The sequence below is a fragment of the Solanum pennellii genome, chromosome 7, assembly GCF_001406875.1.
Source record: "Solanum pennellii chromosome 7, SPENNV200".
Lineage (NCBI taxonomy): Eukaryota > Viridiplantae > Streptophyta > Magnoliopsida > Solanales > Solanaceae > Solanum > Solanum pennellii.
Genome location: NC_028643.1, coordinates 70,343,168 through 70,359,279, shown reverse-complemented (window position 1 = coordinate 70,359,279; position 16,112 = coordinate 70,343,168). Strand labels below are relative to the sequence as shown.

Sequence of the window (16,112 nt, the reverse complement as noted above, 5' to 3'; positions counted from 1 at the left end):
CAGTTCATGCATAACCCAGATTGCTAGATTAACAAATTCTATTAAGGATTTGGAAGGGGAAAATAATTTTAAAAAAAACAAACCAAAAAGACGTTCTTGCAAGTGGCAGCACAAGATAAAAGCCAAATGAGTGCAAAAGTTGCAATTCCTCTCCTCACATTTAGCATGCTTCCTCCATTGCAAGACCAATTCCCATGCCAAAATGAGGAAAGAATTCAATACTACTTCTGTAGCTCCTTGCTGTAATACACAAGTTGTAGCTCAGTATTCTGATGCACAGATTTTTGTAAATGGGAAAACTTAGGAGAAAATAGTAGTATAATTCAGTAGCTCAGTAATGTGATGAACAGATTTTTGTAAATGGAAACTCCCACACTTTATTTGTTTGGTGATGTCCAGCAGTATATTAGTGCTAGGCTGCTCATAAAAATAACAGCGATAATCAGTAAACACAGAATCCCCTCCAGTAACTTGACCAAGTAATCATAGTCTCCCACAACCAGTAGAAGTTTTCAATTGTCCTGCCATATAATACACAGCTTCTTCAAGCTTTCCAACCTACAGAAAGAATGCAGGAACAAAATTACTCAAGGATATGCATCTAAAATGTTAATTTCTTTGGAGATCCACAAACATGTTCTCAAAGCAAGCACATTTTGTTTCAAGTTTAATCCGAAGGAAGACACTAACAGGGCATCTTTTCTCTTTCATCTGGAATAGAGTTTAAATTGGACGGCTCAAATCTGCCTTATTTAGCTGTAAATCCATTTACCTAAAAAGCCAGTCAAAATAATACATTTTGATAAGGTAAAGCACCAGACAGAAAACAACCTAGCTATATCACATGAAACGCTTAGAAATTGCATAGTTCAGCTACCTTTATATATTTCTTCAGATTGTTCATAATGAGTACATACTCGTAATTATATCTTCTTTTGTTGACCCATCGACCCCTTTTGCCACATATCTATGAGTTTTATTCTTCTATATGCACCACTGTGTCTACGCCTACTTAAAGCTTGTGTCCTGCCTAATCTCTAGCATGAACCTGAATTCTTCACAATATTATTTATTAAAAAGCTAAATTTTCACCAACAAGATGGCAAAAAATTTAAGTATTTGCTTATGGGGTGTTGCAGTCCCCTCTGTCCTGCAGGCTGCAGCATCATCTCTCCAAAGGTTATGGAATGATGCATACCTTATACCATTTTCTTAACAAGCTTTATACATAGAAAGAAAGATGAAGCAGCAGAAGCATGTGTGCGGAGTTAGTGCAGACACCTTACTTGGACTAGCTTAATAAAATCTTGATAATTAAGCAGAAAGCATATCGCTGATGTGCGTTGGAGCACTAAACAGCTTATCAGGAAATAAAAAGTGAGTAAAAAAAGGAGCAGGTTCTTTGCCACATTGTGGGCAAAATAATGGCCTTCGAGTTCATCATAACTCGAGGTAATTGGCAAGCAAACTGTAACTTATTATTAAGAAGCTCATTGTCGCGCAATAATAAACCACAGTGCCAAGTATATCTTCAGCTTGCACATACCTTGACTAATTCCACGGGGTACCTACAACCTCCCACCCACACAGATACACGTCCCCAAGGCTTGAACAGATGGAAAGATGAGGCAGTCTATTAACAGTGTATCACATCTAGTTTAATAGCATTATCACTTATGTGCTAAATTAAATACAACAAATAAATTTAATTAGATGATGAAGACAAGCACACCTAAGAAAAAATTTCCTCTCTTACAAAGAATTATTGTTCACAAAAAAATTGTGATATACCACATAATTTGGTGATGCGTTCCAGTTTTAGGTGTTGAAGTGACATGTTCTTTTGTACTTTAAACTTTATACCGCTTTAATAGCTACTAGTACATGTGATCCACATTCAAGTAGCTTGATTGATCATTATGCAATTCTTCAAGCGACTTGACTAGAAAGTAGTTTATATAATAATTAATACAAGCATCAGTAATGAACCAGAAAAGAAAATGGGTTAACAATTATATAGTTCCCTTTTTTTTTTATGACAATATAAATTCTTGTGAATTAATTCTAAATAGTTCACCACAAAAGAGACAGAGGTACTGTATAATTATATTTCAGGATCATTCCCTTAATTGATAATATGAAGTTATTTATAAACATCATTCGCTTTTTCATACTCCACATGTATATCTTATTTATAGTTAAAATTAGAAGAGAATAGTATATCTGTCTATATATCTATTAATTGATCTCAAGAAACAAAAGAAAAAAACTGAAAAACGAAACTAAGTTAGAAAGTAGAAAATACAAATTACAAGATGAGTACCCTTCGGGGTGGCCCAGTGGTTTGAGCTTGGGACTTCCATGTTGGAGATCTCAAGTTCGAAACCCGATGAGTGTTGATACTTAAATATGCCAGATTTTTTACATCATCTGACATCAAGTGTGGAAGTTCTACAGCATCTTTGTGCAAAGAGCTTAAGAGGAGGGGGGTGGAAGCTAAGTTACAATAGCAGTCATGTGACATCCCACAATATCTGCCAGCAGAAAATTACCTGGACCATAGATAAGTTGGGATTGTTACCAACTTATCACTATCTTATACTTGGGTATTTGAGTCTAGAAGTGATACTTTTAGGTTAAGTTCTGATGGGAAGCGCTTAATCTTAGGGTGGAATGTCAGAAGGTTGATCGGGAGATATAAAAACAATGAAAAGAGAGCAAGTTGGAAGCTAGTTAAGGCCTATTCTCAGTTAGTTCTGCTTATACAATTTTTAATGCTTCTGGGAATCAATGCATATGGCCTTGGAAACATATCTGTAAGGTTAAAATACCATACAAAGTACATGTTGGTTGCTAAAGAGGCATGTCTGACTTATATTCAGATGTTTTTTTTTTGTGTGGGAAGGAATCTGAGACCCTCAATCATCTTTTTATTCACTGTGCAGTCATAGGAGTTAAGTGGGCTATGCCAAAGTCCAAGGAGACCTGCTGATGTGTTGGAACAACATGGGAGGTATAGTGAGGCAGACGAGCTGCTGGAGCTCGATCCCAGCTTGCATATGGTTGACAGTAAGAAATGTAAGTTCAGATGACTACTATTTCACATACTAGAGAAATCACAGCAACCGCCTAAGGTCCATAAGGCAGAGATGAGATTCTCCAAATCGTGGCTGAGGTTGCTGTGATCATTATTGTGATCAAATCAAACATACAATCAAGCACCAGCAAAAGCCTCAACATAAGATCTTCTCATTTTTTGTGCCACCAAAAAGATACACTAATTGAAGATGGAGCAACAATAGTTTAGTCAAACAATCCAAATAACTTATGCCACAGATACTTGCAATTTAACTTGTTAGTTGTACACTTGTATTTGTTAAAAAGCATCTAACTAATCAAAAGTACCATTTGTAAGCCTTCATTGTGGAATAACATAGGCAGATAACAAACACCACGATATATTATACAAGTTCATAAACAGGTGAGGGTAGTAACTTCCACCACTGACACTTCAAAATCCATGAAAAGAATTCTTGTTTAACTCATAAAAAGTAATTTAAAACTTGAAAATGATATACTTTTTCGAAATCTAGAGTTTTAACTTCATCAAGTCATTCTGCAAAGGACACTTGAATAATTTTCCTTCAGCTCAGAGAGGTATTAAGCGGAAGTTCTTACCACAGAACAAAAGCAGTTTAACTTTGGCTTTAAAAAAAAAGACATCTCAGAAACTTACCAGGACACATTTAAAAGGCTCATTTTTTGAAAAAAGACGCATGAAAATAAATTTCACTTGAAAAATTAACGGCTTACCTCAGGAGCAATTTCCATACTCGAATGAAGCATTCCATCTAGAGATGGATGACCACTTGCTCTTGAACCAAGCTTAATGATGAATATAGCCAGCTGAAAGGAATTCAGGACAACTCATTCAACAAGAATTTGTGTCGTTCTGTTGCTGGACAGTTGAGTGGTCCATCACAAGATAACATATAAGGTGACAAAAGGAGACTGCAGAGCTGGTCCAATTATTATCTTTTACATAGACCCTCTTCTCTACCACAATTATTTTCTTTCAAGTGTTGCGTTGAGGGCTGGGTCTGCTATCTCATTAACATCCTCCACGGCGTATTTTTTCAAGCAGCAATACTTCTACTTGCTGATTCGAAAGTATCAATCTACTTATATGAAGGACACAAAGCATATACCATACGATGGTGTTATTCTTTCTTCACTGCTAATATTCCTCTCAAGTGTCAATAACTAATTCATCTGTTTAACAGATGTTAATGACATAATTAATTGTGTGCACGCTTTATAATCCTGAAGTAGTCATGAATCATGATGCATCAAGAATAGTCCTAGTGATTGTACAGAAAGATGACACACATAACACAAACAAATACAGGTCTCCGATTAGCTAAGGGTAATACATAACAACTCATAAAACGACTCGAAGGAGCTGAGCAAGTATAAGTTCTTATTATAAATTCCAACTTCCTATATACAAAAAGGTAAAATAAAATAAAATGCAAGGGAGATAGATCAAGAGATGACAGTAACTCAAGATCAGATCCAATGTTTTTTGTGATACAGACACAAATACAGATACAATCTTTCTTAATACAGATCGCATCATGACTCATTACACTAATCTACACATAATCTAAAAATCCATTTTGTTTTTCATCATCCACCATTTGAGTACATCATTTTTCCGAGCAAAATTTGAAAAAAAAGTAAGAAGATTTGACAAAGAAAACTAAAAGAACTTCCTTTTTTTTTTCTTTTTTCTTCATCATCAAATTAATTAACAACAAACATCACCGTAACAGAAGGGTAATTAGAGGCATAAAGCGGTGACGTGCAAATCATCAACATCAACTCCATCGTTATCCGACGGAGGCGGCAGATTCAGATCGAACGGCAGAGGTTTTTTGGTCAAAAACGATGACGTTTGATCAACATCACACCGATCATCCACCACAGACGACGACGAATCGCAATCACTCCGGCATTCCTCCATCGGACGAACTGGGCGAGGAATCTTCATCCGGGTCACCTTACTACTCGATCCGCCACGAGGCCCACTAGATGATTCCAACGTACTGCTCATACTGCTAGAAGCCGGTCTCGGATTGGGGAAAAGCTCAAACTCATCATCATAAGGATCGTCTGTTAGAGGTAACATATTGAAATTAGTTTTCGCCTTAGCTCCACGGAGAGCGCGTGCAGCATCGTCGTAAGCGCGTGCGGCGTCTTCAGCGGTGTCAAAGGTACCCAGCCAAACTCGAGTCTTTTTAATCGGATCTCTAATCTCTGCTGCGAATCTACCCCATGGCCGTTTACGAACACCTCGATAACGAGGTGGGTCGGCGTCAGGCTGTTGAAGGAGGTCAGATCCTGGTCTTTTCAGCTCCGACGACTTCCGGTGGCGCATGGCCGGTGAATTGAGAATCAAGATTGGATTTTTATGGGTATTTTTTCAATTTTTTTGCCGATTTTCCATGAAATGGAAGATGATTTTGCTTTGTTTGGAGATTCAGAGCAGATTGGCAATGGAGAAAGGGGGATTCATCCCCTAGCCTGATTTTTTTTGCTTTTTTTTTTTTTTGTTAAAATAAATAATTTATTTAGTGGATATGGAATTATGCCATGGATTTCTGGAAATGCTAAATGGAAAACTTAAGACTAATATAACCAACTTTGTCCTTGTTGTTTGTGAACTACAATACTTTAGTCCCCAAACTTTAAAATATTTCATTTGGATATTCAAACTAAATTCTGTTCTAAGTAAGTGTCTTAACTTCTAATAAAGTGTTTCATCTACAATCTATCGATACAAATTAGAATATTTTTAGTGTGTGTTCTTACTCGTTTATTAGGTAGTTAAGTTAATCATATAAAATATGTCAATCTTCTTTGATGTATGTATCTGCCTCAATAAGGTGTACAATTAAATACATTTTTTATTTGATTTGATGCATATAATTAAAGGAGATGACATATTTTATGTAGTTAACTTAACTATAGTATCCTATAATATATTCGGCCCTAACACGTTGATTCTCTACCTCCTCATCATTCCTTGATGATATAAATCACACATCCATGATTAATTATTTTTCAGAGTTTTAATTTATTACACATCTATGATTAATTATTTTTTCAGAGTTTTCTTTTTAATTAAAATAAATTAAAAATAATTTGCCCAGAGGGAAAGAGGAAAACCTCGTCAATAAAGTAAAAATTTAAATAGTGAATCAACTGAGTTACTGCCCTTCCTTGCTCTTATATATAAAAAAAAAGGTGTGTTCTTATCGCCTTCTGCCAACTATATATTACTCCATATTCTTCCAAAAGAATTCATCATCTTTTTAAACTTACTAACTCTAGCAATATTTACAAACAAAAGATTTAAAAAAATATATAAATTCTATATTATGGTAATACGATCCTATCTTATTGGTGTCCTAAGACCCGAAAAAACATCCCCCCTTGGCATTCGAGAACATTGTATTTAGGGAAAAGGGTCTGATATACCCCTCAACTTTATCATATAGAGCTGATATACCCCTCGTTATAAAAGTGGCTCATATATACCCCTACTTGTAAACAAATGGCCCACATATACCCTTTTCCTCTAACGGAAATGAAAAAAATAATAATTTTAATCTAAAATTTTATTTTTTTTTCTAAAAAATATAATCCCATATGAGTAAATTTAATCCATGTCAAACATATTTTTTTTGACTTTTTTTTTGTTTTAATGACTAATTTATAATTATTATTTTGATAATCAAATTTATTTATGTTTCACTAATATTATTGTAAAACTTATTATAGATGATCAAATTTTTTCTTGGAATACGAAATTAATTACAATACACACAAAAAAAATAGTTTAAATTTTTTTTCTTTAAACTAAGGAATGAAAGAAAAAACAAAATAAGAATAAGAAACTCAAATAATTATAATAAAAGAAGTCAAAAAATAATTTATGTATGAAAAAAATTAAAATATACCTTGAATTTTGATAAAAGAATCATATATACCCCTAAATAATTTTTAAAAAAAAAATTAGAAGTAACAAATATAAATTTAAAACTAATTTTTTAATTTCCGTTAAATGAAGGGTATATGTGAGCCATTTTGTAACGGCAGGGGTATATGTGAGCCGTTTGTATAACGGTAAGGGCATATATGAGCCACTTTTATAACGAGGGTATATCAACTCTAAATGACAAAGTTGAGGGGTATATCAGACCCTTTTCCCTTGTATTTATATCAATGGGTACAAGTCAACTTGCGACACATCTTGATTACTTCACGAGCTATCTACTACCTCACTAACACCCAGACACACACCTTGATTACTTCACGAGCTATCTACTACCTCACTAACACCCAAACGCAATTCCACGTATATATATAGGGTACAATACACCCATTAATTTCAGAAAGAATCGTAGTACATATATTGCCCGTCACATCTTCATCCGCCACATTTTATAATATTTATTTCAATAGAACAAACCTACCTTGACCATTGAACGTTTTGCTAATGCCTAAATCAATATAATATTGATGTACTTGAAGTTTTCAAATTCCAGAGATCAAAATTCTAACAAAATGCACAAGACCAACCTCCAGAAGTTGAAACAGAAAAATTTTCAGATCAAGCAAAGTTGAGGGAAGGATAGAATTACTGAAGACTTTGAAGATTTAGAATAAATTTTTCTTCCTGTCTATAAACTATGAAGCTGAAAATAAACTACAATATGCTTCTTGCATAAAAACTCTTAACACGGTTACAAAAGATAATACAAGAGGCTAAGATGCAGAAAGCGGTATTGGCTTCACTGCACTTCTAATTCGCCAGTATGCAGTCTTAACTCTCTCCTTGAGAGCTTCATTTTCACACTCGACGTCACCAGTTTGTTTGTCCAGATGAGCCAAAATCCCATCAAAATTGATAACCAGCTTACCACCGTCCCCAACTTTCACATTACCAAACATAGAAACCAGGAGTGCATGGACTATTTTCTCAGTCTTCTTTGCATCTTCTTCCTCATTAAGGGGAGTTTCCGAGTCAATTGATACTTTAGGCATCTCCCTGCTGGCATTCAGAACCAATGCCACCACGGAGTCAGATACCATATCACAAATTGGATCTGCTGTCCAATGAACGGAGAGATGATTCTCTGATTCCTGCTTCACCATCACTCGTTCATGCACCCGCAAAGTTGGTACACCAGATTCCTCATCTGTTGAGGACTCTACACTTTCATAGATCTGCTTAAGCCTGTGTTGTATAACAGCAAAAGCACCTGAATAGGGGATAGTTATTCTCTGTGTGACATTTGCAGTGGATAGCTGAGAAAAGACATGGAGATCATCAGGTGCCATGATCTGGTAAGTGAAACCTTTCTTCACAAGTAAACCACTGACAATTTCGCCCACTTCAGGGGTCTTTTCAGCCAGCTTTCCAATAGTTTTGGCCATTTTATCAGAGTTGAAGTGCATTTCAACTGACTGGCAGTTCTTGGGAGTGATTATTTTAGTATTCCCATCAGCAAAGAGGGAGGTAAGTTTCTGCTTGAGTCTATCCATCTCATTAGATGCTCCGTGGACTAGAATTATGTTGGGAGGCATAAGTTCTTTCAAGAAGGTACTTGTCTGAGCATAATCTGCGTGAGCTGAGAATGAAATATAATGAACCTGCATATTAAGTGGAGCAGACAAGCCATTTGTGAGAGTGACTTCCTTCGGTTCATTGATGATAGTCTTCGCCAAGGTCCCTTCCACTACATACCCAGGTATGACACACGCATTTTTCTTGTCAGAGCACCATTTATCGAACAGTTGCCTCGACAAACCACTTTGAAGACTACCTGGACTTGCCATCACCACGCATGGCTTGTTGTCTATAAAATCTTCAATACTGTTCAGGGAAGATATATGCTTAAAATTAAAGGGATTTGCGCTAACAAATTGATTGCGGATCCTTTCATTCATGGCATTGATGTAAGTCTGATAGACAGCCATGCACCTTCTTGCAAGTGGAGAAGCATAATATATGGGGAAGTTAGCTAGTTCAGGATGGTTAGACCAATATTCCTCCAGGATAAGGAGAAGTTCCTGTGCACGTCCCAAGGCATAAGCAGGAATCAGCACCCGACCCCCTTGCATCAGCGTTGAATGTATGACATCAGTGAAAAGCTTCTCTCTTATCTGACGGGGCATATGGAGTTGAACACCATAAGTTGATTCTATAATGCAAACATCTGGAGAAAATTGTGGGATCTCAGCTGCGCGGAGATGCCTGTCTTCTTCACGGGAATAGTCTCCTGTATAGAGAACTCGAACACCAGCAATATCAACCATAAACATGGCAGCACCAAGGACATGGCCAGCAGTATAACACCAAAAGCGAATACCATTTACTTCCATAGTCTGATGGAAGTCGATAACCTACAAAAGAAGTTTTCACATGCCAAAATAAGCTTAACAAAATATATTGTCTGACTTAAAAAATGATGAGTAATAATTCATTGATATGATGGGGAAAATTCCAGAATACAAGTGGTATACAAAAGTGAACCTACACCGAACATGGTTCCCCAAAAATAAAATTAGAAAAAAAAAAATCAAAACATGTTAACACTGAATGACAAACATCTACTAATCAGGATATGCTTCTCTTTCCTCTCAAAGGGAGAAAAAATTAAAAATTTGGTGCAATTCCCTACAAATGATTTCTTTCTTCTTTTTAAGTTGAGCTTAAGGAGGAGGTTGTTCCATTTCCATTTTCCGGGAGGTCCTTTTTTTTCCCCTCCAGAACCTCACCCCTAGTGTAATGTTTATGTAGAAACAAAAGCAAAAGGTAATCTAATCTGCTCATTTGGTGATAACGTGATGTGTCCAGCATAAAAAATGTATTTCAAATTAGAACTGGTTTTTGTTGCTTTTACAGTCCAAGAGCAACAGCATTTGTAGGGTAGTGGCATTAGTACATTGGTAAACAAATAGAAAGGTCTGCTATTTTTATCATTCTGTAATCTTGTTAGAAGAAATCATTCTCCACACACTTCACTTCTACCTCAATATCTGAAAAGCATCTTTGACTATTCATAAAAGACAAAAGGAGGCAAATTGCCAAAGATACCATCATTCCACAAGGTTATTAATGGGAGGACATAGACAATATTACCATGACTAAAAAATTTAAATTTCCAAGAAAATAAACATCAGAGCTAATATGATGGAAGTATGGGAGTAATGACTTGGTAATTTCTGTGATAAGGTCTAATGGGTAAGGAGTTCTAATACACCGATTCAAGAAATAGCTGCATGGTTATGACACAAACACCCTTTTCTAGTTTCTCCTCTCATAAATCAACTAAGAAGGTCATGTAACTACATAAGCATACTCACAGAACCTAAGACAACAGTTCTTTTTTTTCCTTCCTTATTTGTGATAATCGAGAACTCCCTGAGGAGTGAGGACATGAAGCAAGGTTTGGAACTAGGTGGGTAATGGGTCTGCCGCTCTATCCTTCTCCACTTAATATACTGGGATTTTTTCTGCAGTAATGTTCGAAACCATGATGTGTGCCTAATTCACATCACGTGCTATGCTCTTACCACTAGACCAAAGCCCCGGGTGCAGCTAAGCCAATAGTTCTAATGAGCTCAACAACAACAAACTGGTCAATAACAATTCCAAAAGAATGAAAAAGGTTCAACTTCATTCTTTTTTGAGGATGGAAAAGAAGAATTTTATTTAGCAGGAAATAGCAAGAAAAGAGTAGTTCAAGGCTAACGATGCAGGTGCATCACTGTGTATACTCTCTGACATTCATAAAACATGTATTTCTCCAAGGTTGCAGATGTCCCATGAGGTATAGAAAAGCATATCCAAAGCACGATCCATCCCTCTTGTTTCAGTAAGAATAATGTTTCTTATATCCAAATAGCATATTCAAAGCACGATCTAAGACTCCTTCAGCATGAAAAGCACAGTCAAACTTCAATAGCTTCTCTAAAAGACCATTTAATCGTAAGTTACACATAACACTCATTCAGGACAGCAAACAAGGGAAAGCCAAAAATGTCCAATAGAATTAAATTTTCTGCAGCACAACCTCTTATGGTCCAAGGAGATCAAATAATAGAGTCAGAATTCAAATATCCAGGCGAAGAAATAATATATTTGAGTTGCTTTCATTTCCAGCTTGTAGGCAGTAGGTCAAGGAAACTCTTTTTAGGGTTCGTGCTCCCACCACACCACCAAATTAGTTTCAGTATCACCCCACCGTCCCTTCCCTCCACTACACCCCCTCACTCTCCAGGCCACCACAATCTATTACTTTAGCAAATTGGTTCTAATCAGGAAAAGAAATACTAAGCAAAATAAATTTTTATTGGTTCTATTTAGAGAGCCCGCTTGGCTTAACCGATTTTAAGTAGCTTTAGTACCAAAGTGTTGAAAAACACTTCTTTTAATGCTGCAGCTGAAATTTCAAATAACCAATTACATGTTTGGATAGAAGTGCTGCAGCTGAAAATACGCAGATGGTGTGTATGGTAAAAAGGTGTAGATAAACACCTCTTCTGTTGAAATGACCCGAATGCCCTAAATACTGCTAACACTAAATGAGCTTAACGGCTTAACCTAAATGAAAAGAAATACACATAGGGAAGCTCTTTATAGAGAAGCCTGCTCTTTATAGAGAAGCCTGACCAATAAAATAAGTGATAATTACTGAGAGTTTTTAGTTATTAAACAGTCATTCTGAATATTTAATTGAACCATCAATATTGGGACATTCTTATCTGATGGATCAATCAAAATATCTAATCACGATCACCCTGCCAACAACTCATTGTCTGTCATATCACTTTTCAATAATGCTAAAATTTACGATCAAAATAGCAAATCTAGCAATATGATAATCCACCCCTAGGCCCTATCTAATTTCAATCATAATCACCTTTGCCAACAACTCACTGTCTGTCAAATCACTAGTTCAACAATGCTACAATTTACTATCAATATAGAAAATCAAACAATATGATGATTCAACCCTAGAAATTCGATAGCATGTACTCTCATATATCATAATCTTAGACCAAGCAACCTCCAAAAGTCCTTATTACAAGTTCTTTTTTTGTTGTGGAAAGCCATATCCAATGTGCAAACATGAGGGGAATCCTGCAAATATTATGAAAAATATGCAGAAAACCACATCTTTCTTATCTTCTATATTTCTCTAAACATTAATTGGGCAATATAAACACATCAACAATTATACCTTATTAAATATTAACCATTATTCAAGGGATAAAACCTGATGCAGGACTTGAAAAAATCCTATACAGAAAAGGGTTTTTTCTTCCAAAAAGCTTATAAATAGAAGCCTAGATATCCACAGTGTTATCCTAGACAGAAGAACTTCCAAGAGGTCTACATGTGGACCAGATGTACAATACAGACTAGTAATGGAGTGAAAATATGTTGTTCAGCGTAGAACCTGTTTTCAAACCAAGACCTCACAAGAGTATGAATCTATAATCCAAATGACTAATCATACAACTGTGTGAAGATCAAGCATGGGATGTTGAAAACAAACCTCAATTTTTTCCATGGAGTGAAGAATGTCATGTTCATCAAACAACATATCTTCAACAGAGACTTTGCTAACTTTAACATAATCTGACAAAAGCAACTTGTATATTGCCTTTGTGGCATGTGTCATGAAAACACGCCCCTTAAATGTAGTCTGAAAATAAAAAGAACCCATATGAACCAGCAAATAAGTACTAAATGTACAGAATAAAAAGACCATGAACCCCTGAATAAACCTTTTCAAGAAAATAAGGAAGGGATGCAGCATGATCCAAGTGAAAACTGCAAAGCATTAGAACAAGTTAAAGTGAGTAGCCAAGTAAGATAAACAGGAACAGAAACCAATAAAATAAGAATAAAAAAGAAACAACCAATGAATGGTCAACAGTTATAACACGTGACAAGGGACTCGATGGCCACTGCAGAGACAACTAACGGGTGCACAAGTAAGTTGCTCAAAATCAGAACCACATAAAATAGATAATAAACTGAAACTTGATCCAGCCCACTCTTACCATTCAACCACTCCTTAGTCCTCCCACTGCTCAATTTAACAATAACAATAAATATTGGAAAAAAAATAATTCTATCCAGCACCTGCTAAAATAGTCAAAACTATGGAATACTATTCCTCTTGTCATTTGGTGGACTGCTGGGAAGAGAGGAATAGAAGAATTTCGGAAGGCGAAAGGAACGACATAATTAGCCTTAAGAATAGAACCTTTTTTTGTTAGCCTTTTTGTGCAGACTTTCTTCTGTAAATGACACAAATTATATCACCGGTCTGCTCAGTGCCTTGCACTTTTTGTAAAGCTTCATCAGCAGATTCAAAGTGATGTTGCATATCTAATAAATGTTAACCTTAACAAATATATAAGAATAATCAAACCCGCAATTTGTACTCAATAACAGAAAGATATGTTTAGCAATTGGCCGGGTGGGCAACACTTAGAAGAATTGTGATCCAAGATTCTTTTTCTCTAACTATGGCCAATCCTTTTAATCACTCTTCAATGACTCTTTGAAGCATCTGTTCCCTGTCTGAACCATTTATAAACGAGTCAACTAAGTACTTCAAACCAATAGATATTTGTGCCCATCCAACATATATGTTGTATTAAAAGCATGACTCCTAAACTTGAAAGTAAAATCACCAAAAGATCCTTTTAAAGCCTAAAAATACCTTACTTAAAAAACAAAACCCTGCCCTTATCGAAAAGGGTAAACAAAATGACGCATCCTTACAAAGGTTGCAAAACGCACTGATAACTTCTTATATGAAGGGTTGTGTTCGTTCAAAAACTTCCAATCTTAGTATGGATTTATACCTCTAAATGTGAAAGAAAATTTCCTCATACAAACATCTCACTTCTTCTTTCCTCCTGGTCCTCTATTATTACTTATTTTTTTAATTTTTATGTCCGTGGTGTGAGAGCCTAGTACCACGGGATACCTGTCATGTTCCACCCACAAAAGATACCAGGTAATTTTGTCCACCAAAGCTAGGAACAGATGGAAAGAATCGCCTGGTGTTTTGCTTGGATCGATAATCAAAAGGATAATCAGCATAATGTTTCACATTCCTATAATAGATACTACCTGAACATGTCTTCTCTTCCTCAGACATTCGCACAGACAAGTTGAGAAGCAGAGATAAGAGAAATAACGTCTTAACTCTTAATATAGAGAAACTAATCCAATCTGGACCAAAATTATGGAAATGTATCTAGCACTCAACATTTAAAGCAGTACACCAAGATATCAACATTTAAAATTGCCCACCAAGAGAGAAATCAAAATGAAAAAAACGAAATAGAAATTGGTAGCCAGTCATCAAATAATGCTTGGAAAAAGAAAAGAGAAAAACTTGTGCTGCAGTGTCCAATTGAGATACAATATCCCAAACAATGAAACAAGCATCATATAACTGAGATCTGGCACAGAAAACTTACTGGGTAACAAGAAGAACATCAATAGATGAAGGATCAATTTCATCAAAATATGGCAAGGCAGACATGCCTGAGTAACCCGGATGTATGCCACAATCAAACTGCAAAAAACATCAAAAGTAATTAATCAAGTTCAGATCTTGTGGCCAAGAAAATATTTTCGAAGAAGAAGAACAAAGCGTATAGCCTACCATGATTGTTTTCCCTTTAAAAGTCATGAAAACACAGGACCGTCCCACTTCATTTCCAGCCCCTAAAGGAGTGATAACCAGTTTATCTCCGTCTCTATTAACTCCAGGACTAGGTCTCTTTAACGAAGACTGTGGCTGTCCCATAGATGCCATTCTGACACTCAAATAACAAATAATTAGATTTAGAAAATTCTTATCATCGTGCAAGAGAAAATAGCAAAAGAAATCCAAAAAGTTATCTGGTTAAACCATCATTCAGCTTCATTATGACCAGACCAAACAGTAAATATCAATAAATTCATCAACTAAGCATCTATCCAAAATTCATTGTCAGCTATACCAATCCTCGATACCAAGCCAACACAGCTACCAGATTGCAAAAAGACAAAAAAATATTATAATTGTGGTGTCTGGGCCAGTTCTCCCGCACCTTGATTAATTGCAAAAACATATTATATCAAGAACCAACTTTTTGGGGGTATAACTTCAAATAAAATAACTGAGATTTCTACTACATTTCATTTATTTTGAAAATGTACTATTTCATAAAGAGCTCGAATACGGAGTTACAAGTCAGCTTCAAATAGTAAAACATTTTCGGCAGAAAATCGACATAGCATTGCTAGTGTAACTAGTGTACTAAGCAACTAAGCAAGTACATTGTCAAGTCATGTAGTAACCGTGATTTAAAATGCTAAAGGAGGTTATAAAGAGTCCTTAAGGTCTTCACAAGCCTCCTTCAGCTCACGGCATAAAGTTTGTTTTGTTGAAATGCTACATATATTACACAAAGGAAAGCACAACGATTGCGCAGAACATTACATCAGCTTCATTTACAAGTTCTATTTTACACCAAAAGAAAATCACAAAAAATACTACTCCCCCACTGTCGCATCAATTAAGAATCATCAGCTCTTTTACAGTGTTAACCGATAAAACATAAAAACTAGCACTTTTTCGAAGAAACGAAGCAGAAAAATGCAACTATAAACAACAACATCCGAACAATTCAATCATCATCAACATTTGAAAACACTCGGTTTTTTTTGTGTGTGTGAATATTTGAGCAGAAACCAAAGCAAATTAAAAATTAAAGAAGCGGATGGAAGAAAACCAGATAAACCTAGAAGGTGATCAAATGCAGAGAGAAAAACTTACTGAAATCGCAGAGGAACAATGCAGGTGAAGGATGGGAGGGAAAAACAAGAAGAAGTTAGGGCTTTTTGTTGATTGAGGGTAATATCGGAAAAAATTTAAAAAGTGTGTGTGTCTATTTTATTTTATTCAGATTAAAGTTTTCTCTAATGTCTATTTTGTTTTTTCCAGAGTAAAATTTTCTAT

General features: G+C 35.7%; 2 protein-coding genes and 1 long non-coding RNA gene across 4 annotated transcripts; all 3 read right to left on the bottom strand.

Annotated features, from left to right (window-relative positions):
- Positions 1-24: 24 nt before the first annotated feature.
- On the bottom strand, positions 25-3,805 carry LOC107026011. Its single transcript, XR_001457507.2, has 2 exons — positions 691-3,805; positions 25-558 (listed from the first exon to the last, which is right to left on the bottom strand). It is a non-coding gene; the product is annotated as an uncharacterized LOC107026011 (long non-coding RNA).
- A 654-nt stretch (positions 3,806-4,459) lies between these two features.
- LOC107026010 (ethylene-responsive transcription factor 3-like) lies at positions 4,460-5,664 on the bottom strand. Its single transcript, XM_015226828.2, has one exon. It carries the CDS (start codon positions 5,438-5,440, stop codon positions 4,844-4,846), a length of 597 nt encoding a protein of 198 aa, XP_015082314.1. The 5' UTR covers positions 5,441-5,664; the 3' UTR covers positions 4,460-4,843.
- Positions 5,665-7,654: 1,990 nt separating this feature from the next.
- LOC107026412 (cleavage and polyadenylation specificity factor subunit 3-I) lies at positions 7,655-16,031 on the bottom strand. Of its 2 annotated transcripts, none has more exons than XM_015227373.2 (6): positions 15,930-16,031; positions 14,772-14,925; positions 14,584-14,681; positions 12,868-12,913; positions 12,636-12,785; positions 7,655-9,474 (listed from the first exon to the last, which is right to left on the bottom strand). In XM_015227373.2, the coding sequence occupies exons 2-6, from the start codon at positions 14,922-14,924 to the stop codon at positions 7,834-7,836; spliced, it is 2,088 nt and encodes a 695-aa protein (XP_015082859.1). In that variant the 5' UTR covers position 14,925; positions 15,930-16,031; the 3' UTR covers positions 7,655-7,833. The 2 variants fall into 2 exon arrangements, with proteins under 2 accessions (XP_015082859.1, XP_015082860.1); XM_015227374.2 differs by having other exon boundaries at positions 14,772-14,931; positions 15,930-16,000.
- Between the last annotated feature and the right edge of the window lie 81 nt (positions 16,032-16,112).